This window comes from Zootoca vivipara, chromosome 17 (genome assembly GCF_963506605.1).
Source record: "Zootoca vivipara chromosome 17, rZooViv1.1, whole genome shotgun sequence".
NCBI lineage: Eukaryota > Metazoa > Chordata > Lepidosauria > Squamata > Lacertidae > Zootoca > Zootoca vivipara.
The window spans coordinates 15,858,609-15,883,153 of NC_083292.1; the positions used below are offsets into that span (position 1 = coordinate 15,858,609).

Below are 24,545 nucleotides of genomic sequence, written 5' to 3' on the forward strand. Positions count from 1 at the left end.
TGGCCCTCAGCCAGGATTCCCGCCTCGGAGGACACCTGAGAGGCGCGCGCGGGGGGGGGTTTGTCTCCCCAACCCAACCCCTCACCTCAGTCCTACTCAGAGGAGACGTACTGGAGTTAATGGAGGCATCCCATTTCAGCGGGGGCTTCTCCGAGTGGTACTTGCAGTTGCCTTTTTATGTCTGCCTCCAGGGGAATTTGTGTGCACAAGGATGCCAAAGCGGTGTGCAGGCTCTTGTCGCCGTCACATTTATGACCCACCGGATCTCGGGGAGAATTAAAACAGTTTAAAATTTAAAACAAGTTTAAACATGAAACAAACCAAATGTGCCATTAATGACATTCAGGGTTGCGCCCCACTCGGAGTAGTAGGGCCGCGCTGAAATTCATAGGCATGGGCTTTTGAGTAGGATTAAAGGCTGGATAATACTCCGCAGGCCCGGTCCACACCACTTGCTTATTTTTATTTCTTGATTAATTTATATACGGCTTGATGGTAAAAAAAAGTAAATACCACAACCTCCCAATACATGTATATACTCCCCAAATCCTGGGAACTGTAGTTTGATAAGGGTGCTGGGAATTGGGAGTTCTGTGAGGGGTAAACAACAGGGTCCCAGGTTTCTTGTGTGGTGCGAGGGCTTGAGATGGGCTTAAAAGGCGCTTTTAAATGTATAGTGTGTACACAGCCTCACTATAAAGTTTTATTTCTAAGTTGATCTGTGGTACCCTGCGGTGTGAAGGTGGGAGATTACACTTCGGGACAAGGATTGTGAGGAGCAGCAGCAAAGCGTTAGAAAACTGCGTGAAGTTTAAAGTTTGGCATTTGCTTTCTTGTGTGGTGAGGGAAATGCACTCTGCCTGTGCTCAGGGGCACTTAAGCCTGCTCTTAACTGCCTGTATTGCTGTTGTAGTCCTTTTCTTCTCTTATTTGTCTCTAGTGCCATCCATGGTGCTTTCCCAAAATGTGAGAGAATTGGGGGGGGGGGGTGTCTCTGCCCTGAGGTGCTTATAATGTAGTAGAAAATAGAGGGATGTGGTAAGCAGGGAATGGAGGAAAATGGAGGCAGGGGAGGGCTGCTCCACTTACAGATATTCAAGTCTTTGTTACAGGGACCTTGCATTCCCCTTCTAGTGCAAAGGAAGCCCTAGCCAAGTGCTCAGTTCAGTGCCCCCCTTGCAGTGTGTGCCTGTTAGGCCCTATCTCACCTTGGAGGATTTGGGGAAAATGCCTCCACATTATTTTCATTATTGACTTTATTAAGCCACCCATCCACATGGTCTGGGTGGCTCAGAGAAGCGAAAAATAAAATAGTGTTAAAAACAAAATGTGGGGATTAAAAAACAATGACAGATATGATAAAATAATGCAACACAAAACTTTCCTTCTAGCATTAAATAAAACTAGAACTCAGTAACTCCCTGTGTCAAAATCACCTGGCACTGAGTTTGCATTGGGAAAACATTACAAAATGTTGCATCAGGATAAATAGGTGCTCTTGAGGGGCCTTTGTAAGCATATTAGACTTGTCCTGTTTTCCTAACCAATTGTACCTGCTTGACTGGCATCAAAAAGTTTTACCCATCCTGTTTTAGCTCTGGGCTTTGCATGTTATGCCAATGCAAACTGATTTTTAAAAGCCCTTAAAAGTATGTAAGTTACTGCTGCAATCCTTAACATGCTGATCTCATCCCTATGTATATTTCACTTGAGGGCAGCTCCACTGAGTTGAATGGGACATATTCTCAAGTAAGTGGGTGTAGGACTTCAGCCTCCAGTGTGTTCATAAGAGTGTTAACTCAGAAGTAAGTCCCACTAAATTAAATGGGGATTTTGGAATTAACATTGTTAGAATTGCACTGTAATAAGAATGAAATTTTGGTGGCAATCCTAGGCAACTATTCTTGAGAGTAAGCCATGTTCAACTCAGTGGGCTCATCTTTCCATCTCCATAAAATCTCAGGAGACTGGGAGCAGAGGCAACTGGGTTCTCTGTCCCCTCATCAACCTCCATGAACTTCCTCAGGATACTGGATTACTTACTCCCTCTTCGTTTCAACCTTCAGGTAGAACTTACAATTAAACTTGGGTAGATTGTATCTGGATGTTGTTGTTGTTTAGTCGTGTCCGACTCTTTGTGACCCCATGGACCATAGTACACCAGGCACTCCTGTCTTCCACTGCCTCTTGCAGTTTGGTCAAACTCATGTTCGTAGCTTCGAGAACACTGTCCAACCATCTCATCCTCTGTCGTCCCCTTCTCCATGTGCCCTCCATCTTTCCCAACATCAGGGTCTTTTCCAGGGAGTCTTCTCTTCTCATGAGGTGGCCAAAGTATTGGAGCCTCAGCTTCAGGATCTGTCCTTCCAGTGAGCACTCAGGGCTGATTTCCTTCAGAATGGATAGGTTTGATCTTCTTGCAGTCCATGGGACTCTCAAGAGTCTCCTCCAGCACCATAATTCAAAAGCATCAATTCTTCGGCGATCAGCCTTCTTTATGGTCCAGCTCTCACTTCCATACATCACTACAGTACTGGGAAAACCATAGCTTTAACTATATGGACCTTTGTCGGCAAGGTGATGTTTCTGCTTTTTAAGATGCTGTCTAGGTTTGTCATTGCTTTTCTCCCAAGAAGCAGGCGTCTTTTAATTTCGTGACTGCTGTCACCATCTGCAGTAATCAAGGAGCCCAAGAAAGTAAAATTTCTCACTGCCTCCATTTCTTCCCCTTCTGTTTGCCAGGAGGTGATGGGACCAGTGGCCATGATCTTGTTTTTTTTGATGTTGAGCTTCAGACCATATTTTGCGCTCTCCTCTTTCACCCTCACAAAAGTTAACAATGACCAATTTGGCTGCTCTATTATAAAAACTAAATACTGTAAACAATATTAAATATTAAAATATCAATGACGATATTTCATCATCATCTTATTTTTTCAGAATAATAATAATATTATTTTTCAGAATAATAATAGTAGTAGTAATAATAATAATAATAATAATAATAATATATTATTCATACCCTGCACATCTCTGGGCGGCTCCCAACAAAATATTAAAAATACAATAAAGCTCATGTGACAAAAATTTCAATGCATATTACTTATTCCACTACCTTTTAGGACAAAGAAAAACAAGAAAAGGGGGAAAATATACTGAAAACCCTCAAAGAGCTTAAAAGATAAAATACATTAAAGGGTCTGGGAGAACAAGGCAGTTTTTGCCTGGTTCCAAAAGATAGTACTAATGTGGTGCACCAGACAAGCCTCTCTAGGCAGAGCACCACAGGTGCAGGCGAGAGTGAGGTGTTAGCTGCTCAAGGGGCCCTTGCCCTTGTGACCAGTTTATTGTATAAACTGGGGGCTGTCTTGATTACAGTGTCTGTAGAAAGGTGGGCTATAAATTATAACTAAATGCACAGTTATGTGATTGCACTTCATTTGGACCTAAGGACCTGTAATATGAACTGGCTCCCTGGCAGGTGAAGGCAGCCAACTCCAGCAAGTCTGGAACATTCTGATCTCCCTCTGTGGAGGTTATATGTGCAGGCCCAACTAGCTATTGGGAAGAGGAAGAGCTCCTATTCAAAGCTTTTCAGTAGTGCTTCAGAGACACCTCTCATTAACAGCTGAAATATATGCAGCTGTCGAAATCCATTGAACTCATGATGGAAGCTTTTGCCTTGTATATGTTGACTTCCAGCAGTTTGACTTCGCTCCCAAAGGCACACTCCTCCATTGTCTCCTGAGACAGAGGGGTGCCAGCAACAACAAGATGAGAAACAGTTTTGATCAGTCAGTGTAGAGAGCTGTGCTTGGTGCTAAGAGATCTGGTCTCATATCGTGGTTCAGCTTTGGACTTTACTGAGTGGTCTTGGGCAAGTGACTCTGCCTAATTCCATTCACAATTTGTGGCATAGTTTTCAGTGCAGGTGAACAAATGTCAGGTTTCTAAAATGTGACCATGAAGTAGAACCAATGACTTTGTACCCAGTGACCCCCATTAAATTTTTGTGAGCCAAAGTCAGCAATCTGGGATACGTCTCAAACTCTGGCAGGGTGTGTGTGTGTGTCACAAATAGCAAGGGTTTGGTTTAGCGCTATCTTAATGGGTCCCTGAGGGCATCTTCCCCACTCTAATCACACATATAAAGGTAAAGGGCCCCCTGACCATCAGTTCCAGTCGTGTCCGACCCTGGGGTTGCGGCGCTCATCTCGCTCTATAGGCCGAGGGAGCTGGCGTTTGTCCACAGACAGCTTCCAGGTCATGTGGCCAGCATGACAAAGCTGCTTCTGGCGAACCAGAGCAGCGCACGGAAACGCCGTTTACCTTCCCGCCAGAGCGGTACCTATTTATCTACTTGCACTTTGACATGCTTTCGAACTGCTAGGTTGGCAGGAGCTGGGACCCAACAACGGGAGCTCACCCCGTTGCAGGGATTCAAACCGCCGACCTTCTGATCAGCAAGCCCTAGACTCTGTGGTTTAACCCACAGTGCCACTTGGGACCCCAATCACACATACTGTATAGTGAATAGGAAATCACTGCACACATTTGTGTACATTTGCAGATTGCCACATGTCTCTGCAGAGATGCATTTCTTCACACAGTGCATAATTAACTGGAATTTGCTGCCTCAAGATGGCCACCACATTGGATGGCTTTCAGTGGAAGTTAGCCTTATATTTCACACATTTTTCTATCGATGGTTGTATACTATACCCAGTGTCAGAAGCAGTACGTCTCTGTATGCCAGTTGCTGGGAATTCCAAGTGGGAAGAGTGCTTTAGCCCCTGGGTTCTGCTTGTGGGCTTTTTAATTGGTGCATCTAGTTGATCATTGTGAAAACAGGATGCTGGACTACTAGATGGGCTTTTTGTCTGATCCAACAGTGCTCCTCCAGTATTCCTTCTCATCCATACCAATGTGGTAGTGGAGGATTTAAATGGTGTACCTATCGTCTCCCCCATGCATTCCCTCACCTGGTATGATGAGAAGCATTTTACTATTCATCATTTAAAAAAAACCAAAAACAGTTCCTGAGTTTCACCAACCTGTCACAACCAGGAACTGTACCTGGAGCAAGTCTGTAATGATAAGGCTTGATTTTCAGCAACTCCCATCCAGTGTTGTATGACAGAAAACTTGAAAATAAATTCCATAGGGAGCAAATCTTAATTCAAATCCTTTAATTAGGAGTAGGCTTAGGCCATTGGCTTGAATTTGCTTTAGTGTGATAGTTTCCAGCTTGTAAGGTCTCATGTTCTCTGACATGATTACACTGCAGAACCTCTCAGGGTTAAGAAGAGGGTGTTCACTTGTTCACAGTAATGTACTTTCCTCCTCACTACTTTAGATTTTCCATACACGTCAAGGTTGATGGGTTTAAAATGCCCATGAACTCTGCTGCCGACCTCAAGATAGAAGAGGTTGTAAAGGTCAGGGCTTCAGGTGCTGCTTCCTGTATTTCTTTACTGCTAAATTTGTCCTCAGCAAAAGCAGATTTTGGAAAGCCTGCAGAAACAGGAAAAAGTGGGCTAAAAATAATGAAGTGCAGCCCTGATCCTGCCAGCCAAGAAAGATAAAATGAGCTCTCTAAAATACACATTGCGTGATTTATTTTAATTCTAAAAAGAATTATAACTCGCCCATCTTCTGGAGTAGGTAAGGTAAAGCAGGAGTAGGTAAATATTACACAGTAATCCGGAGGAAGATAATGATTTGTAACTTGGTTTATAAATATGTGTAGTTAATATAGATTTTTTTATATAGATATGCGTCCATAATTACTTGTATTTTCCTGTTTTTATACCCATTACCACCAGTACCCTTTTCCACAGCAGCATTGTAAGACATGATAATCAGTCTATGAAGAAGATGTTGGTACTTTGGAAGCAACCACTTTCCCCATTCCTCCTTACTGGTAAGAATCCTCATATTTTTTTCATCTTATTGTTTCTCTTACCACTTCAAACTATGATTACGGTTTGGAAGCACAGTATTAAAGGTAGTTGGTTTCTTCTTGAAGTGGAAGAGAGAAGCTTTTTGCAAGAGAGGGTTAGGGAGGGTATGGAAGGCTTACATACATGGAATACATGAACAGGACATGACCCTGTTTTGTGATATTTGATACTTATGCAGTTTTGCTTTGTTTGAGTCTGTGACACTACATAATAAAGAATCTGTAATCTGTATGTGATGATGATTGTGACATGTATTGCAACTGCTCTTTGATGTTAAATTTCTGGTACCCACCCTAGGGAAATTTTAGGTCTCTGACTATAGATGAAAATTAAACCTGTTGGTCTTGTAGTTCTTGCTGAATCAAACATGTGAAGGTACTCGTCATGTATATGCATCGTGAGTATTCTGGTGGCGATGTAGGCCAGAACTGTTAATTATGTTTTAATCTTTGAAATTAAATTAGTTTGGTTGTGGCCAATTGGTGCCTTATGTGCAAGCACAAGGACTAGTGAAAGTGTCTGCTAACGGAGGAGGTGAGGCAACTTTTTACTTTCTCCCCCTGCCCCTGGCCTGCAGACTCCAGTGCCCCCTGAAAATGTGTCTATAGAGTTGGGAGACCATCCAGAATAGGGTGGTTTTGTTCTGCCTTGAGCACAGAGGTGTTCTGTCCCAAGCAAGATGGGCAGATTTGCCAGTTCTAATCAAATGGATTTGGGAAGGGAGTTGCACAGAGAACGCCCCGTTTCCTAGCAGGGACACCCAGAGCCAGGCCACTAAAGAAGATCTGAATAATGTCCAGGCAGATTTATATAGGAGGTATGTAAACGAAGTAATATAGCTGGAAGAAGTGCAAAAGACTTGGCTTCCTGAACATTTGAAACCATTTCCAGAAATTTAATTAACTACTGTAATTAATTAATTAATTTTATATGCAGCTCTTCATCCAAAGATCACAGGCTGGTTTACAGCATTAAAATACAAGATGAAAACACAAAGTGCATAACTTAATTACAATAGCAAAAACCAGTAATCCCCCACCCATAGACAAATGTAAAAGTTTTGACCTCAAGGCCTTTAATTAATACATTCTAACAGGCCCGGCTCTAGGTGTAGTCCCGGTGGCGTGGGGCCGGCAGGGGGGGGGGCGCTGCACAGTGAAGCCGCGCGGAAGCCATGCTGTGCGCTGCAAGGGCGGGGGTGCCAGAGCGATCTCTGCGCCTCAGCGCCAGGGAGCCCGACCTGCTTGAGACGGCCCTGCATTCTAATCCAGAAAAAACCGATGCAGCTAATGTGGCATATTCTCTCTAGTTATGTCAGTCTCTGGGGTCCCAAAAGAAGGAAGAAAGCTCAGAATAACATAGTCATGGTTATCTTCTTCTCAGTGGCAAGAAGGGAAGGTTGATGGCTTGCTGATTTACATAAGGGCTAGACAATCAGTTTTGTGCAAATGCAATTGTTACTGCAAGTTGGAAAAACATATTTCCTTTCCACTGAATTTGTTCCATGTGTCTAAAATGCAGTGGGAGTGCTTTCACAGCAGGCTCACTGCTGAAACTATTTTTACATTGTTTTAACCAGCCATAGGACCTTATGGTGAAGAAACCTCGTCAGTAAAAAGCACGTGCCAGTATGCAAATGTGTGCCAGTTTGCATCCTCGCGCTTAATGAGGTTCTTTTGCTCCCACAAATGATTCCCATAAGACTTCATTCTAGTACATGCTCCTTTCCAGCAGGTGGCAGTAGGGAAGTGTAAGATGCTTCTTGTGCTATGATAAGAAACACAGATAAATAATAATAATAATAATAATAATAATAATAATAATAATAATAATAATTTATTATTTATACCCCGCCCATCTGGCTGGGTCTCCCCAGCCACTCTGGGCTGCTTCCAACAGAAAAATACAACACAATAATCTATTAAACATTAAAAGCCTCCCTGAACAGGGCTGCCTTCAGGTGTCTTCTAAAAGTCTGGTAGTTGTTTTCCTTTTTGACATCTGTTGGGAGGGCGTTCCACAGGGCAAGCGCCACCACCGAGAAGGCCCTCTGCCTGGTTCCCTGCAACTTGGCTTCTCGCAATGAGGGAACCGCCAGAAGGCCCTTGGTGCTGGACCTCAGTGTCCGGGCAGAATGATGGAGGTGGAGACGCTCCTTCAGGTATACTGGACCGAGGCCATTTAGGGCTTTAAAGGTCAGCGCCAACACTTTGAATTGTGCTCGGCAACGTACTGGGAGCCAATGTAGATCTTTCAAGACCGGTGTTATGTGGTCTCGGCGGCCGCTCCCAGTCACCAGTCTAGCTGCCGCATTTGGATTAGTTGTAGTTTCCGAGTTACCTTCAAAGGTAGCCCCATGTAGAGCGCATTGCAGTAGTCCAAGCGGGAGATAACTAGAGCATGCACCACTCTGGCGAGACAGTCTGCAGGCAGGTAGGGTCTCCACCTGCGTACCAGATGGAGCTGATAGACAGCTGCCCTGGACACAGAATTGACCTGCACCTCCATGGACAGCTGTGAGTCCAAAATGACTCCCAGGCTGCGCACCTGGTCTTTCAGGGGCACAGTTACCCCACAGTTATCTGCTTGCATAGAGATAGAAAAGGATTAGAATGATATGAGGTTTCTTCCCCCCCTTCCTTGTTTTCTTTTATCTTTTGGCTCTCCAATTTGCACTGTTAACTGAGTGGAAGCACCATGTGTCTCTATGCAGGACCATAGAGTGCAAGAAATGCCTGCTGTGTGCAGCAGAGCCCTGGCTTTTATGTGTATTCTGCCTTTCACAGTGCTCTGGTGATTTGGGTTGTCCATGGCTTCTTTATGTCTGTAGCTGTTTGCTGTCTCTTTGATTTAGCAGCTTCCAGACTGCTGTAATGTTGGAAAACAGCCATTTCCCATTGTGCCAAATACAAAAAACCAAAAAACAATCTTGCACTTTAATAACATTTCAGAAATGGTAACAAAGGAAAAAAATTTTTTTGAAATATTTTGATGCCAGAATGTAAGAGGTACAAAGGTCAGAAGCACATTTGGTAGTCATCTCCCCATCATATTTTGCCAGCTGTTATTAAGCAAAAATATTAATGTGGCAGTAGCCCTACATTGAAAATCTCCAGCTTCCATGATGGTTTTCACAGGCAGTGCAACATCCCCAGAAGGGATGAATGAATGCCCATTTTGGTTTATCTCAGTTTCTCATTTTATAATTCTTAAGTTAACAGCTCAGGTCCAGGATGCCCCGGGGATCACTTGGTCCCTTATATCTCTGCCCAGTCACTGAGTTCTTTGGCCTTCAATATTGTGGGCCCAATTTTATGGAACTACCTTCCAGTTGAGGTCAGACATGACCCCTCCCTGTTGAACTTCCAGTACTGTACTTACTGATTTTTTTTATTCCAGTAGGCTTTTTAACTGAATTCTGATTTTATAATTTTAACTGATTTTTATTTTCATTGTTTTGAGTTTTATGTACACCACTTAGAGTTGATGTTGTGAATCAGTATATAAATTGTCAAAGTAAAATATTTGTGGGCTCCGTTCCATAGTGCTCTGTGTTTGAGAACTGAAGTTGTGAGTTGGGAATTGTTTTGTCTAGGAAGTGACCATTGATGGTTTGAAAGAACGAACCCCCAGCCAATCTTTGTAACAATGGTGACATTTCTCTCTGGGCTGGCCTGGAGATGCCAGGTTCACTGTACAACCTCTGCCTCTGTCACACCGCAGCGTCCTAAAGTGCTATTTCCTTTTGTTACAGGTCAGCGGAAACTCTACACTGCACCGATGAGGAGTGTACTGCGGTTACGCCCACTGCACCTTTTGGTGGCTACAGGCGGAGGTTATGCGGGATACAAGCAATATGAGAATTATAAGGAGAATCAGCTCAGAAAGTTGGGTTCAGAGCCACCCCCCAAAATCGCAAGTGATTGGGAGGTAAGTTGTGAAAGTTTTTATGCCATGTTCTTAAACATCTCATCATCCCTTGTTAAAAACAACATGAACTTGCTGAATGTAAAATAAAATGAATGGTGTGGTGCAGTGGCTCTAAAGTTTTGTGTCTTGGGTGTGAGAAACCCAAGTTGAATTCCCTGCTCAGCTCTGCAGCTTGCTGAGTGGCTTTGAGCAAGTCACAGAGTGCCAGTCCAGGGCTGCTGTGAGGTGTAGAGTTTCTTTGAGGAAGGGCAGAACACCAGTAAGCATTCATAAGTATTCAGCCTTTTTAAATTTATTTTGCTTTTTGGACCCACCTATCACCTTTTATCTTGCTCCCTGGGGTGTCATGACTAGTGGTATTTTGATTTAGTTGCCTGTTCTAATAGTAATGATAGCCATGAATTTTTTCTAGAAAAAGAGGTGCTGGAGCTCACCATGAACACCTCCCTTGTTCTCTTAAAATGGTAATGGTACCCAGTTGAGAGGTGCTGGAAATGAGTTCTGGTGGGTTTTGGCTTAAAAAAAAAGCCCTGTATGATAGTATTAAGGAGGGAAGAGCCATATTCCTCCATGGGTAGAACACCAGCTCTGAATGCAGAAGGTCCTAGGTTCAATTCCCTGCTTCTCCAAGTAGGGCTGAGAAAGACAGCAGTCCAAAACCCTGGAGAGCCACTTATAGTCAGGGCCTTTTCTGGACCACAAAAGGAGAGGGGTCTTTAAAACATTTGGGTGATGAGTGCAAAGGGGGTTCTGTGTGTGGGTCTCTTACCTGGATGAGTGGTAATGCAGTCACCGGTGGTTGTAGTACCTGCAACATGGAGCTTTCCTTCACCAGGGCTTTTGGGTGGCCAATTAAATGAGTGAACTTTGGATGGCTTGATTCCATTAGGAACTAGATAGGGAGGAGTGCAAGTGCATAGTATGTAGTTCTGATGCTGCTGTGTGTCTGTGTGTATTCAGCCAATGTCCCTGCAGATGTTGATACAAGGTCTGAGCTGTGCCAACCCTCTTGTTCCTGCTGATCTGACTTCTGTGTCCTGTAGTTGACTCATTGAGCAGAACAGCTTGTTCTGTTGGTGCTGAGGAATGTTTCTGGGACTGTTTTCTATTTCTGTGTTTCTGCAAGTGGTCTCCACAGTGTGTAAATGTGGTATGCCCCTTTTGCTTTAAAAACTGCTGGCACCCGACCTGTAGACTTTTGCATCTGCCCATTATCTCACTCTTGTGGGGGGACAGGGGACACAGGTCATAGTTTATGCTACTGTTGTTGATGTTAACATTTCTGTATAGCTTCCTCCTGCCCAGTAAATTAAGTGTCCTACCTCACAGCCTCAAATCAATTGCTAATATGTTGGAATGCAATGTTTACTGACAAGTGCGGCTTGGCTGGCCCCTAATTGCACCACTGAATTGAATGGTTTGCCAAATTAAAAGTAGATCGGGGGGGGATGTCTTGCTTCTTGCTGCAAACGGTTTGTTATAACAATGGGAGGCTCAAAAATATAAAAGCTTGATTGTTCAAAGTGGAGTCTATTTTTGCTGACTGGCTCCCCACCCCCATTGCAGGTTTTTTTTTGTATCCTTGGTCACAAATGACTGAGCTTTTCCCACTTCTGTATGAGTCATGAGTTGCGTAGCTGCCCATTGCCAGGACAGGAATGGATTGCTGGGAGAGAGGGGGGGTGTCTCGGCCCTTGATTTGGGCTCCAGTACACAGGGCTAGCCTATTTGTGTTGGTAGGAAGGTGTTACATTTTGTTACATTTTTAATTGCACTTGAGCTTGCTGCAAAGCGGCAAGGGTGCACACAGTGAGAGTGTATAAAAGAGGCAAATTTCACAGAGAAGCAGTATCGGTCATAGCAGGAAGAAATCAAGGAATGCCATGGCACTAATTTCATCAAATAAAAATTAGTTGTGTTCTGTCAGCTCATCTAGTTGTTGGAGCCTCTATTGCTGGTCTGGATCAAAACTGCTTTCTGAGATCAACATAAATTTATGGAAAAGTATGTCATAGAATCATAGAATTTGTGGAGTTGGAAGGGATTCCAAGGGTCATCTAGTCCAAACCTCTGCAATGCAGAAAACACAATTAAGATTCTCTGACAGATGGCCGTTTTATTCCCAGCATTGTCAGTCAGCATTAAGTTGTTAAGCACCAACCTTGCTTTAAAGGCAGGCATGGAGTACAGCCTATGCCCTTCCAAATGTTGCTGTTAGGGCTACTGGGAATTGCGGAGTCCAGCAACACCTGGAGTAGGGCCACTAGTTCCCTATCCTTGCTTTGACATAGAGCTCTGCTTCCAGCTTTTCCAAAGTTGAATCACACTATGAATATGAGAGGGGGATTTATTTCCATTTAATTAGATGAATGCAGATGGCTTGGGTTGCATTGGGTAGACATGTTATCATGTGGCCAGTAGGCCGAGAATCCAAAAAGCATTTCCTGAATGTGTTCACGGGCTGTGTCCAAAGGGGTTAGAGGTCTTTAGGGAGAAGAAGCCTTTCCTCCAAAGAGCTCAGCATTCTTGCCACATCGATTTACACAAGGGAGCCTTGACCAAAGAATGTGTTTGTGTACACTTGGCCGGATGAGAGCAGCTTTTCGCCTTGAGCTGCAGCATGTTCATTTTATATTTTCCTTTGGTGTGTGAAAAAGCTCCCTGCTTTTTTGTTAATGAAGAGACTCTTGGCCATTCTAGTGGACTGCTTTGTGCCTTTGTATTTCAGAATGGCTTTTTCTGTATGGCGCAAACCTAGGGATTCTGCATAAAATATTTTTCTGTCCCCTCCAGTTGTTTGTTAGCTGCCTTGAATACCATTTGTTGGAAAGGTAGAACGCAAATTGAGCAACAACAGCAAAAGTAACTTCTCTTACTATTCAATTAGTTTAAAAAATTTACAGTGGTACCTTGGTTTAAGAACAGTTTAGTTTATGAACAACTTGGATTAAGAACGCTGCAAACCCGGAAGTAGGTGTTTTGGTTTGTGAACTTTGCCTTTGAAGCAGAACATGTTCCACTTCCTGTTGAGTGTGTTCCATTTGTAAATTGAGTCCCCCGCTGCTATGGGAAAGCATGCCTTGGTTTAAGAACACTTTGAAGAACGGAGTTCCGGAACAGATTAAGTTTGTAAACCAAGGGACCACTGTATATCCCACTGATTTAGTGGCTAACAATTAAAAACACAAGAAATGTTAGCAACAAATTCATATAAAAGCAGCACAAAACAGCAGTGGGACAACCTTAGCAGCCAGGTATAATGAGGGGGGAAATCAAAAGATCTACAACACTTGCGCAAATGGAAAAAACATCTTAGTTTGCCTCAGACCAGCTTCCTTGTATAAGTGAACCCCTGTAACTGGCTCTCCTGTGTGCATAGGGTGAAATTCTCTGCATGCATGCACTGATCATCATAGGCTCAGATACAGCTACTGAGAAAGGGTTAATTTGCTGAGCTTTTTGTTGTTTCCCTTGCTCTCCACTATTTTATTTTCATTTAAATGTAAACACCAAATACTATTGCACAATTGGGCTCAGAATAAATAATGGGAATGCTGCCTACAACCCAGGAAGATAAGGTGCTGCCAAGATCCAATAGAACTCCATGAACTTTGGAGGAGCTCCAGTTCACATTGACACCTGACACTTAGCACGCGGAGGGTAACTTGGTCTGTTCATGCAGCTTAGTCGTTCCTAGCTCTGGAGAGGGAACTTCAGTGTGATGGGCCGTACGTTTGCACCTGACCAGCCCTAAGAAACACGAAGCCCCAGTGGCGCTTCACCGACATAGGCTTTCCTGGCGGAGGGGAGTGGCATGCATTGATGAGCAATCCACTCTGATGACATGGCACGTTCTGCTGAAAGGGTACAAATTGCATCTCTGAACTCTGTTGCAATATAATATCTCCTGCTGCTGGAGATCCTGACTCAGAAAAGAATCAATGGAAAACCCCAAGCGGGGGACTCCTTTCCTGAGCCTGTTTGCTGCCGGTACAGAAAGAACTGTAATGTGGGTCAGTCTGGCTGCATTGCCAGTACGTATAGTTAAAATGAGTGAAAAGTAGCCTCAGCAAGCAGCCTCCTCCATCTGCAGTGTGAACTTAATGGACATGGTTGTTGTGTGTTTTGAACACTTGGAAATGCAATAACAAATGTTATTGGTTTTGCTGCCTCATAGTCCAAAATTTCCAGATGGTGTACATAAAAATAATTAAAACAGAATATAAAAGAATAAAAAGTACACAGTAAAACAATAGTATAGATAGATCGCTAGATGCAGTGATGTGAGACAGAAAATATTCCAAAACAACAACCCCCCCCCGCTTCATTTTTCTGTGGAAAAATAACAGCTATTTGATGTTAGCAACTTTGAGTGGGAGAAAAGCCAGAGATAAATGTATAAATAAGGAAATGGTTGTTCAGGAAACCACATAGTGTTGTTTTTTTTTAAAAGACTTCTTTTAAATTCTGCCTGTAGTTATTCCACGGAAGCCACGTGTCTTTGACTCTGTACCTTCTGAGTCATTTTTGAGCAAATAATTATTTAGCAGGTTGAGAGAGAAGAACCCCAAAGGTTTAAAATCTAGGATCATCTCCTCAGAGATACAGAAGTTAAGCTATGCTAAAATTATGGGGAAGAATTGTTGTGGTTATCATCCTTTTATTTTCATTTATGAATCACTTCTCATGAGGCATCTCAAAGTGATTAGTATGAACATATATAAAACAGTTACATGTATGCAACAGTTTGAAACAATTGCATATATAAAAACATGTTTGCAACAACAGCACATACACGAAATCTGTTCAGATCCCATACAGGTACCAGTCCTTTGCCATATGCATGCTGGTATCAGTGATTTTCAGAACCTTGCAACACTGAGTACTAGAAACACTCACTGCTTTTATGATCCACTTTGGAATGAACAAAACTTGTCCATCTGTTTATTTAAAATGCATGCTGCTTTTCCGAGGAAAGTCACCTAAAGAAAAAATCGTGTAAAATCACAAGCTCAAATAAAACCCAAAGTAGTTAACCAGCACTAGTTAATATCCCTCTGCATAAATAAGTTTTACGTTCTGTTGAGAAAGTTGTGAGGGAAGAAGAACCTAGAATCCTCAGAAAAGCACATACACTAAATACAGGTAGGTAGCCGTGTTGGTCTGAGTCGAAACAAAATAAAAAAAATTCCTTCAGTAGCACCTTAAAGACCAACTAACTTTTTATTTTGGTACTAGTGGTTTTCAGCCCGTTTAATAACGGGCGCTAGAATCCTGGGGTTCGGAGAAGCGCTTGAGCAGCGCTTCTCCGAACCCTGGGACCTCTCCTTGCTGTCGGTGGCAGGGGGACAGGAACAGAGGAGGAGAAAGCGCTGCTTTCTCCTCCTCCGTTCCTCTCCCGCAGCCGCCGACAGCAAGGAGACATCCCAGGGTTCGGAGAAGCGCTTGCGCAGCGCTTCTCCGAACCCTGGGACCTGTCATTGCTGTCGGCAGCAAGGGGAGAGGAACGGAGGAGGAGAAAGCAGCGCTTTCTCCTCCTCTGTTCCTGTCCCCCTGCCACCGCCGACAGCAAGGAGCCGCCGACAGCAAGGAGACCTCCCAGGGTTCGGAGAAGCGCTTGCGCAGAGCTTCTCCGAACCCTGGGACCTGTCATTGCTGTCGGCGGCAGGGGGACAGGAACGGAGGAGGAGAAAGCGCTGCTTTCTCCTCCTCCGTTCCTCTCCCGCAGCCGCCGACAGCAAGACCTCCTCCCAGGGTTCGGAGAAGCACGTGCGCAGCGCTTCTCCGAACCCTGGGACCCGTCCTTGCTGTCGGCGGCAGGGGGACAGGAACGGAGGAGCGCTTTCTCCTTCCTTCCTCTCCCCCAGCCGCCGACAGGAAGGACGCGCGCACTCTCCCCCCCGCCTCCTCCAACCGCCGCTCCTCACGGGCCAGGGAGGGTTGTGAGGAGGCCTTCGCCGGCCTCCACCCTCGCTTCCCTGACGTGCCCTGCAGTGAGGCGTTGTCCGGCGGGAGCGGCGGTTGGAGGAGGCAGAGGGGGGGGAGAGTGCGCGCGGGCAGTCTCTGCTGTCCAATCCCTGTGTATCTGGGGTACATGCGCAGTACCTCAGGGACACACGGGACAACTGGACGCAGGGACATCTTGGACATTATTATATAGGATGAGCTTTCGTGTGCATGCACACTTCTTCAGATAACACTTCTTCAGATAAGGTATCTGAAGAAGTGTGCATGCACACAAAAGCTCATACCAAAATAAAAACTTAGTTGGTCTTTAAGGTGCTACTGAAGGAATTTTTTTATTTACATACACTAAAGACACTGCTCTGTAAGCTGATGGCATCACTTGGCATAGCACAGGGTCTTGGAGCAAGCAAGGGGTGGTAGTGGTTTGTTTAGGGTGGAACCACTTGGTGCCTTATTGGCAAACATATAATATTCCCAACACTGTGACACGTGGCTTCTGTGGAATAACTTCAGGCAGAATTCCCAACCCTCAGTCCTCCAGGGGGTGGAGGACCTACAAGGTAGAATTGGTGGTTGTGGGAGGAGTGCCCTCAAGGTCACTTCTTGAATCAAAGCCTGGCTGGGGAAGACATTACAGTATATCATCTCTCACCATCTGATTCTCCCTGCAAATCATGAAGACAGTACTGACCTAGATGGGCCAACTGGTCTGACTAAGTAAAAGGCAACTTCCTTTGATGGAGAAAGGCTGTAGCTCAGTGGCAGAGCCTTGGCTTTGCATGCAACGGCCACAATCCATGGCAACATTTCCAGGTAGTGCTAGGAATAGCCCATCTGAAACCCTGGAGAGCTACTAAGGTAGAGGGACCCAATGATATGTCTCTCTGTAAATAGAGCTTCATGTGATCCTTACGAAGAGCAGCATATGCAAAACAGAGACATTTCTACAAAGAAAATGTATTGGGGAATGCTACAAAACGTAGCTATGCCAACATAGGAGAGGAAGAGTATATTTGGTGCCTGGCATCAACAAGTGCTTATGGCTGTGGCTGGCTGATAATTTTGACTGCAAACTTGTGAGTTGCTGGTTTAAATATGTTTCCTGGAAGTGCGTAGGGATAAGTGGAGGAGGAATGTGTGTTAAGATCTGGGAAGTGTGGTTATTGTTTCTTCTTTTTTTAAAATAATTTTTATTAATTTTACATAATAAAGAAAAACATACAAAACATGTTCCCCCTTCTTCTCTCCCTCCCTCCACGAGTCTCCTTCTGCCACAAGAAAGTCTCATGAAAGGTGAGCAGTCTAAGGTAGTCCATTTTATAGTTGAGTTTCTCCCCACCTCTCTCCTCCCCCCCGAACCCCCCCTGCCACCAGAGGCTCCAGGATGGTAAGGAGAGGTAAGGGCGGGTGTCCACCCAGCTAATTTTCCATAGTTACATTAAGATCTAAAAGAGAAAAATAAAAAGAAGAAAAAGACTTCCTCAAATCCCCTCTTCCTGGTTTTCATAATTTCTATTAATAATCATAGCAGATTTCTTCATCCCCATTTCAATTCTTATTCTTAGAGCACACATTCCAATATCTATGTCTAGTGTCTAAACTTATCTCATTCGCTTCTTGACATGTTTCCCACTTTCCTCCTGCCCACCCTCCACAGGCCCCCTCCTGCCACGAGAGGATCCCATGAAAGGTGGACAGCAGGGAGTGTTCCATTTTGTAGTTGGGTTTCTCCCCACCCCACCCTCCCTCCCCCCCAGGACCCCCCCTGCCACAGGAGGCTCCAGGATGGCAAGGAGAGGTGGAGGCGGTTGTGTGTGGTTATTGTTTCTTTTGTCTGGAAGCTGGAGAAATGCCCTAGTCAACTAAGCTTGGAAACAGTGAAAAGAGGGACTTAGTGGACAGAAGGAGGGGCTTGCCCTCCCCCTCCCTTCCCACAGTGGTTTATAAAAGGAGCTGGAGTAACAACGGTCTGCAGTTGGAGCCCATGACAGTACTGTACAGCGGAGCCAGGATTTGAGGGAGGCAGTCACCATCCCAGCCTACAGCGCCCAACCTTTTGCCCTTGCAAAGGTGCTTGAGAGCCCTCTGAAGATCGGGTAGCTAAATATATTCACATGGTCTATAGAACCTTTTGATTTCTACTGTTTCTCCTCTGTAGAGAGTCTTTTTGTGTGAATAAAATTTTAATTATAGTACTGGGATAGAAAGATGAGGTAGTTTTGAGTTTCCCCTCTTTAATGGGGTTTCGTTTATGATGGGGTTGTAGCTTTGAAAAGCATCCAAAATAGTTCAGGATAAATGATTACACTATTCAGAAAGTCCACACAAAAGTGTGATGCTCTTTAATCCACTATGTGTAGAAAGTACATTGGACTTCCTAGAAACTGGTTCAGTGCTTTTCGCAAAGCTGCTTTTTCAAACTTCCTTTTTCAAGCCTCAGCCTGAAATATTTTGGGGGGTTTGTGAGAGTCCTAATGACTCATCAGCAGCTTCCCAGCCCCCTGCTGGTCTCTGTACAGGCTGGGCAGAGCCTGTGAGCAACCGGTGGGAGTCAGAGTGCCTTGTTATCATCACGAGATTTATCACGCCCCTCCTTCCTCACTCTTAGGCTTTCTGCCTTGCCGCCTCCTCTTAAAGAAGCACGAGGCACATTCTGGCATTTGGGGGATATCTGTGTTTTATGACAGACGGAACTACCTTAAGAGTTCTCATCCCGCAAGTCCGAGTAACTGAAACGTCAGTTGAAAGAGGCAGTTTCCACTTTCTGTTGATCTCTTAATGAAAGTACCAGACTGAGCCAGTGTTCTGAGCCTGCACTCCATGAGAGGATGAGTAAAGGGTATTTTATCAGTTAATTGCAAAATTTCAGATTCCATGTTGAGATGTATATACCGTAATTTATCTCTTACTTGTTACAAGCTTCCTCACTGTCTAAATATGAGATGATGGTGGTGGTGGTGGTTATTGTTATTACCGTGTTTCTCCGAAAATAAGACACCATCTTATATTTATTTTTCAAAAAAAAACAAACACCCACAGTGGCTTTTTGGCTTATTTTCAGGGGATGTCTAATTTTTTATTACGCGTCCAGCCTCGCCTCTTCCTTGGGGCCCTCCAGAACTGCGCCTATCACTATGTCTTATTTTCGGGGTATGGCTTATATTGCGCAAATGCTTAGAAATCCTGCTATGGCTTATTTTATGGGTATGTCTTATTTTAGGAGAAACAGGGTAATTGAATTTATATACCACCCTATACCCTGAGGGGTCTCAGGGCAGTTTTTGCCCTTTTGTGTGTTTTTTAAAAAGAAGTGGGGGTTGTTATTCAGTTTTTTTTTTGTCTGTGCTAAGTCTACAGCAGTGATCCTTCACATCTAGCCTGGAAGAGTTTCTACCAACAACAGCTATTTGGGCAAGGTTGCTTTAGTTTTGAACCAGGGCTTCAGCTTCCTGGCAGTCTTGCATGCAAAGATGTGAGTTGCGGAAAGCTTTTTCTTCCTGTGAATATGCTTAAGAATTTAATTGCTTGTTAAATATTTAGTTGACATAATGTAAACTGCTTTCTACAATACACATGCACATTCTCCTGCTGTTATAATAATAATATTAATAGATAGTGCCCCTGTTTATTATAATTGCATCTCTTTAATGTGATTTTAATAAATGGGATGAGGACTTTGTGAAGGGGTGCTGATGTCATCAATGAAAGTTATTTCCTAATGTTATTTCTACGGTTTTCACATGGAAATAACTACTGTATTTTTCCGTCTATAAGACGCCCCCATGTATAAGATGCCCCCCTATTTTGGGGGACTCCGATTTAAGAAAATGGGGAGAGACATTATTTTTTAGGAAAAAAACCTAGTCTTATACATGGAAAAATATGATACTTCCCATTTGAGAAATAAAACATCATCAGAATAACTGCAGGACTTTAAGTAGCATTTTATTTGCCCTGGCTGTGTGGCATTCCTCTTAAGCAGCCTTTGCCACCCAGGTGCCCTTCAGATGTTGTTGGACTGCAGCCCCAGCAGCAGACAGATAATTCTGTCCCATAACCTGACCCTTCTATAGCTGGAGAGATTGAACCTTGGACTTCCTGTGTACAAAGCACCTGTTCTGCCACTGACCTACAGAGCCCTTTCAGCACTTGTATAAAATCATACCTCGGGTTGCGAACACTACGGGTTGTGCGTTTTCGGATTGTGTACTGCGCCAAACCCGGAAGTCCCGGAACGGGTTACTTCCAGGTTTCGGCGCATGCGCAGAAGCACAAAAATGACATCATGCGCAGAAGCGCCAAATGGCGTCATGCGCAGGCGTGGCACTGCGGGTTGCGAACATGCCTTCCGCATGGATCATGTTCGCAACCCGAGGTATGACTACTGCCTCAAATTTTTACAAAGAATTAAAAACAAGAAGTTTGCCTTCAATTGAATGTATACATAATTGCATTGCCATTCTCTGCTACATGGTGAAGGCTGTCTGGAAAATCATGTGACTTCTTTCAATTTGTGTCAGACTCATGATTTATGTTTCCGTTGTTAGGTCAGATTTAGCATGTGCTGTCTCGATAACTGAATGCTCCTTTCTTTGCAATAGTTCCCTGCACACAGCAAAGTAACATGTCATTTCTTCCTGACATGTAAGCTTTCTATGTGCAAGGATATTGTTATTATTGTTGTTATTAATAGAGGAGAATTCTGCCATCTGAGTCTCCACCTGCAGCCTGAAGTGTTACATCCAAGAAACACATTTATTAATCTGCTATTTATAAATAGGTCTTAGTTGAAGATTGCCAGATCTGCTTGTTTGAGCAGTCAGAATCTAAGTTGGTTATAATTCTGCATATCACCCTCTAACACTTTGGCCATTAAAAATGATGTATATTTAATCAAAAGTGAGGAAAAAATAAGGCTGTCTAGCCAGGAGCTTTTACCACAGTTTTGTTTGTATGTAGACTAAAGGATGGTCATTCTCTTGGGTTTACAGAGGTTTGATGAGTGTCGTGGAACTGGAATATTTGAGTGAATTTAAAGCCAGGGGTGAGGGAGAAATTCACTTCAGTTTACATTTAAAGGGAAATTTACCAGATTCACACTTTCTGAAACAAACACAGGGCCTTCCTTAAAAAAAACACACTGAATGAATTGCAGTGCAGTTCCTCAGCCAAGTAATTTTTTTTTTTTAAAGCATACAGTCGTACCTTGGATCTTGAACACCTTGCGACTTGAACGTTTTGGCTCCTGAATGCCACAAACACGGAAGTGAGTTTTCCGGTTTGCGAATGTTCTTTGGAAATTGAACGCCCTACACCAGGGGTCCCCAGACTTACCGGCGTTTGGGCTGGTTCCCACCGCGCCGATCGCGCGGCAGGCCGGAGGACGGGGGAGCGCGCGCCTGTGCGGGCCGGCGGGCGGGGGAGTGCGCGGCAGCGCGCTTCCAGGGTGGAAAAAGCGCCGAAAATCCGTTGTGCGCATGCTTATGGGCCTCCCCCGACCCGGAAGTGCACTAGAAAAGACCTCTTCCGGGTTGGGAGAGGCCCATACGCATGCGCACAAAGGATTTTCGGCGCTTTTTTCCCGACCCGGAAGAGCGCTGCCGCGCTGCGCGCCATAAGAGCGGGGGGCGGCGGGGGTCGTCGCGGGTCAGATTGGCAGGCCAATTGGGCCGCATCCGGCCCCCGGGCCGTAGTCTGGGGACCCCTGCCCTACACTGTTTCCACAGCTTCTGATTGAGTGCAGGAAGCTCCTGCAGCCAATCGGAAGCCGTGCCTTGGTTATCGAACGTTTTCAGAAGTCGAATGGACTTCCGGAACAGATTCTGTTTGACAGCCAAGGTACAACTGTATATATGGGTAAAGTGTGCATGAAAATGGATATGCAGTATTTGTGAAAACAGCATACAAAAATACATTAGGGGAAATTGCTTTGCAAAAACATGTATATTGGTCAGAATTGCATTAAAAGGGTGCTTATTAGGATAAATTTGCCCTAAAATGCTGATTAATTTTCATGAGGATTTTTTCTTAAATTCACAAATTTCCACAGAAACTAAGATTGGAAAAACATGACACCAAGACCCAATTCTGACATATCTATTCTCCTTTTAAAACAGTCAGTTCCAAGAAAGTGCTCTGATGAGATGGAATGTTGGGGTGTTTCTCTCTGTTGCCCTCTTAGACTGCAATCTTGTGGGTCAGGTGGATAAGAGTACATTCGTATCTTGGATCCCGAATGCCCTGGAACTCAGACGTTTTAGCTCCCAAACGCCACAAATCCGGAAATTGATTGTTCTGGTTTGCAAACATTCCTTTGGAACCCGAATGTCTGACGGGACTTCTGTGGCTTCCAATTGGCTTCAGGAGTCGAACGGACTTCCAGAATGGATTCTGTTCAACTTCCAAGGTATGACTGTAACTTGGCAAACTATCCCTTTTCCCAGACAGCAGCAAAGTTCATGAAGTACAACCTGATGTTGCGAGTGAGATGCTTAAAATCTGGCTGCAGGACTTTTGTGCTTTTTTGGGCTCCTGAAGTACTTGAGACCAGAGCTCCTTTTAGAGCCACTTGGTATTAGTGCAAGGCCAGGAGGTGCATCAAGGTGAAGCTGGAACTTCCAGTCAGAAGAGTTTTCAGTGTTAATAAGAAAACAAAAATATGGACTCTACATTTTATTCTTTTAAAAAGCAATAAAATAAATGTAGCCGGGCAAAGCTAAACTTTGCCTTAAGAACATAATGATGGTTTTTCTTCAGGGACTTGCAAGCTGTTGCTCTCACCTTGAGAGGGGAGAGTTTCTCTTTTTGAGCATAGCTTTAAGGGGTGAACTGAGCACTTCCGTCTCTCTTGGCCACTTCCTCTAGCGAACTTTCTGCTCTGTGAAGTCTGCATGTCTCTCTCTTTCCCTTGTGAATTAGGTAGCCATCTTTTTGCTTTCCTGTTTTTCTTTACTGAAGAAATGGACCCTGCAGCTGCAGGGGTTATGAACAGACAGCACTTGCTTGATCAAGGGTGGAGGTGGGGGGCAGGTGAGAGCTTTGAATGGGTGGCTGGCCCTGATGATATTCTTCACTTGCATTCTGAAGGCTTGGCTGTCTCTTCTCTTCAAGCAGCATTTGGCAGTGATTTCAGCATTTCACCTCCAAATCAAGGATGCCCAGTATTTGCTCACCAATGGATGAAATGTTTTTTCAAGGGCCTTAGAAATCAACTGGGGGGGTAATGTTTTTGTTTGTTACAATGTTTGTACCCCAACACCACCCTGTGATCACCAGATGAAAGATGATATAGGTAGGAAATAATAAAAATAAAATAAAAATAATGACCCCTGGGAATGACAGGTAGTCTCCTACTGGGAGCTCACAGGTCCATTGGGATGCATCCAGACCAAGTTAAGCCCCATTCAAACCAATGGGTAAAGGTGCTTGATGACTTAATGGTTCTCAGGACTTTAGAAAGTTTTCTCCTACAGTGTTGCTCATATTTTGGTTGGGTGACTAGGACTTTGCCTTATTGATGTGGTGTTGCAACAGGGAAAGCATTTTATGTATTTTGTGGTGTTTTTGCATTTATTTGTTTTAAATAGCTTTTATGTATTGTATTATATATTGTTAATCTGCTTTGAGACCTTCTCTTTTGTATAAAGTGACTGATGAATGTAATTATTATGCATCTTAATAATCCCTAGTCTCATTGATTTCAATGGGAACAAAGTTCAGCTAACTTATTCTGGATCCAGGCCATTGAACTTCATTCTTTGCTTCTCATCCAAAGAATGAGGTGTTTTCCTTGGCTGTTCTCATGACCAATATAAGCCTGTTTCTACATCCATACTTGAGGGAAGTTAAAAATTCAGTAGAAGGAAAACACTTGGAATTGTCTTCTTAATAGCACAAAGTGGAATATGCCGCTTGTGATTATTGCAATCTGCCCTAGCCTTTTCTCCATGGAAGGCAAATACAGAGGTGTGATCTCCAAAGGCAGCATGAAAAAAGGTTGCTGAACAAATTCCTGGTGTGGGAGACTCAGGACAGCAGACTCAGCCAGTCTGGAATGTGAAGGGGAGGGGGAGAAAATCATCCTGCCACCATTATTCAAGCCACTCTTTTGTCCAGCCCCCCCCCCCCAAGCACTTTAAGGATTGGCTGTGTTTCTTGGGAGCTTGGTGAAAGAAGTATTGCTTGGCTTAACAGAGAGCCATGGCAACCTGAGCAGACAGATGACAGAAATTCCCAGAGTATTGGCAAGGAACATTCTTCTGCACTGCCATAGGCATTGAGCCTGAGCAGACATGGCTGGCTCCTGGAGACTGCAGCCCAACGGCCTCAAAAGCTACCCCCAGGTCAGCTGCAGTGGCTGCTGGCTAAGGAGGCCTATCACTCCTTGCCAGGCCCGTTGCTATAGCTGTTGCCCCAGACAGAGCAGTGCCAGCAGTTGGGTGGCACAAGGCTGTGTGGTCATTGTGTCCTAGGAGTGCCTGGGTGCATTTGCTAGGTGAGAGGAGGCTAGAGAGCTGAACTGGGGGTGGAGCCCTTAAAAGTGCACTCCACCCTGCTTTTTATTTGCAAATATAACGGAAAGAAAGAAGAGGTTAATTGATTGATAGACAGAGATATTTTAACAAACCATTGCCATTTGACCCAGGAAAGCCCTGCTGTATTTGGCAGTTTTGCTGATTTTGAAAT

General features: G+C 44.2%; 1 protein-coding gene across 7 annotated transcripts in view; it reads left to right on the forward strand.

Annotated features, from left to right (window-relative positions):
• Positions 1 to 24,545, forward strand: part of PISD (phosphatidylserine decarboxylase) — a 40,536-nt gene that overhangs the window by 465 nt on the left and 15,526 nt on the right. The window contains exons 2-3 of one of the 7 annotated variants that reach the window (XM_035097612.2): positions 5,826 to 5,923; positions 9,718 to 9,893. In XM_035097612.2, coding sequence (XP_034953503.2) covers positions 5,826 to 5,923; positions 9,718 to 9,893 — 274 coding nt within the window. Of the gene's footprint in view, positions 1 to 5,825; positions 5,924 to 9,717; positions 9,894 to 17,652; positions 18,700 to 19,210; positions 19,333 to 24,545 lie in introns of those variants that run through there. The other 6 variants (XM_035097609.2, XM_035097611.2, XM_035097608.2 and 3 more) reach the window with 6 other exon arrangements.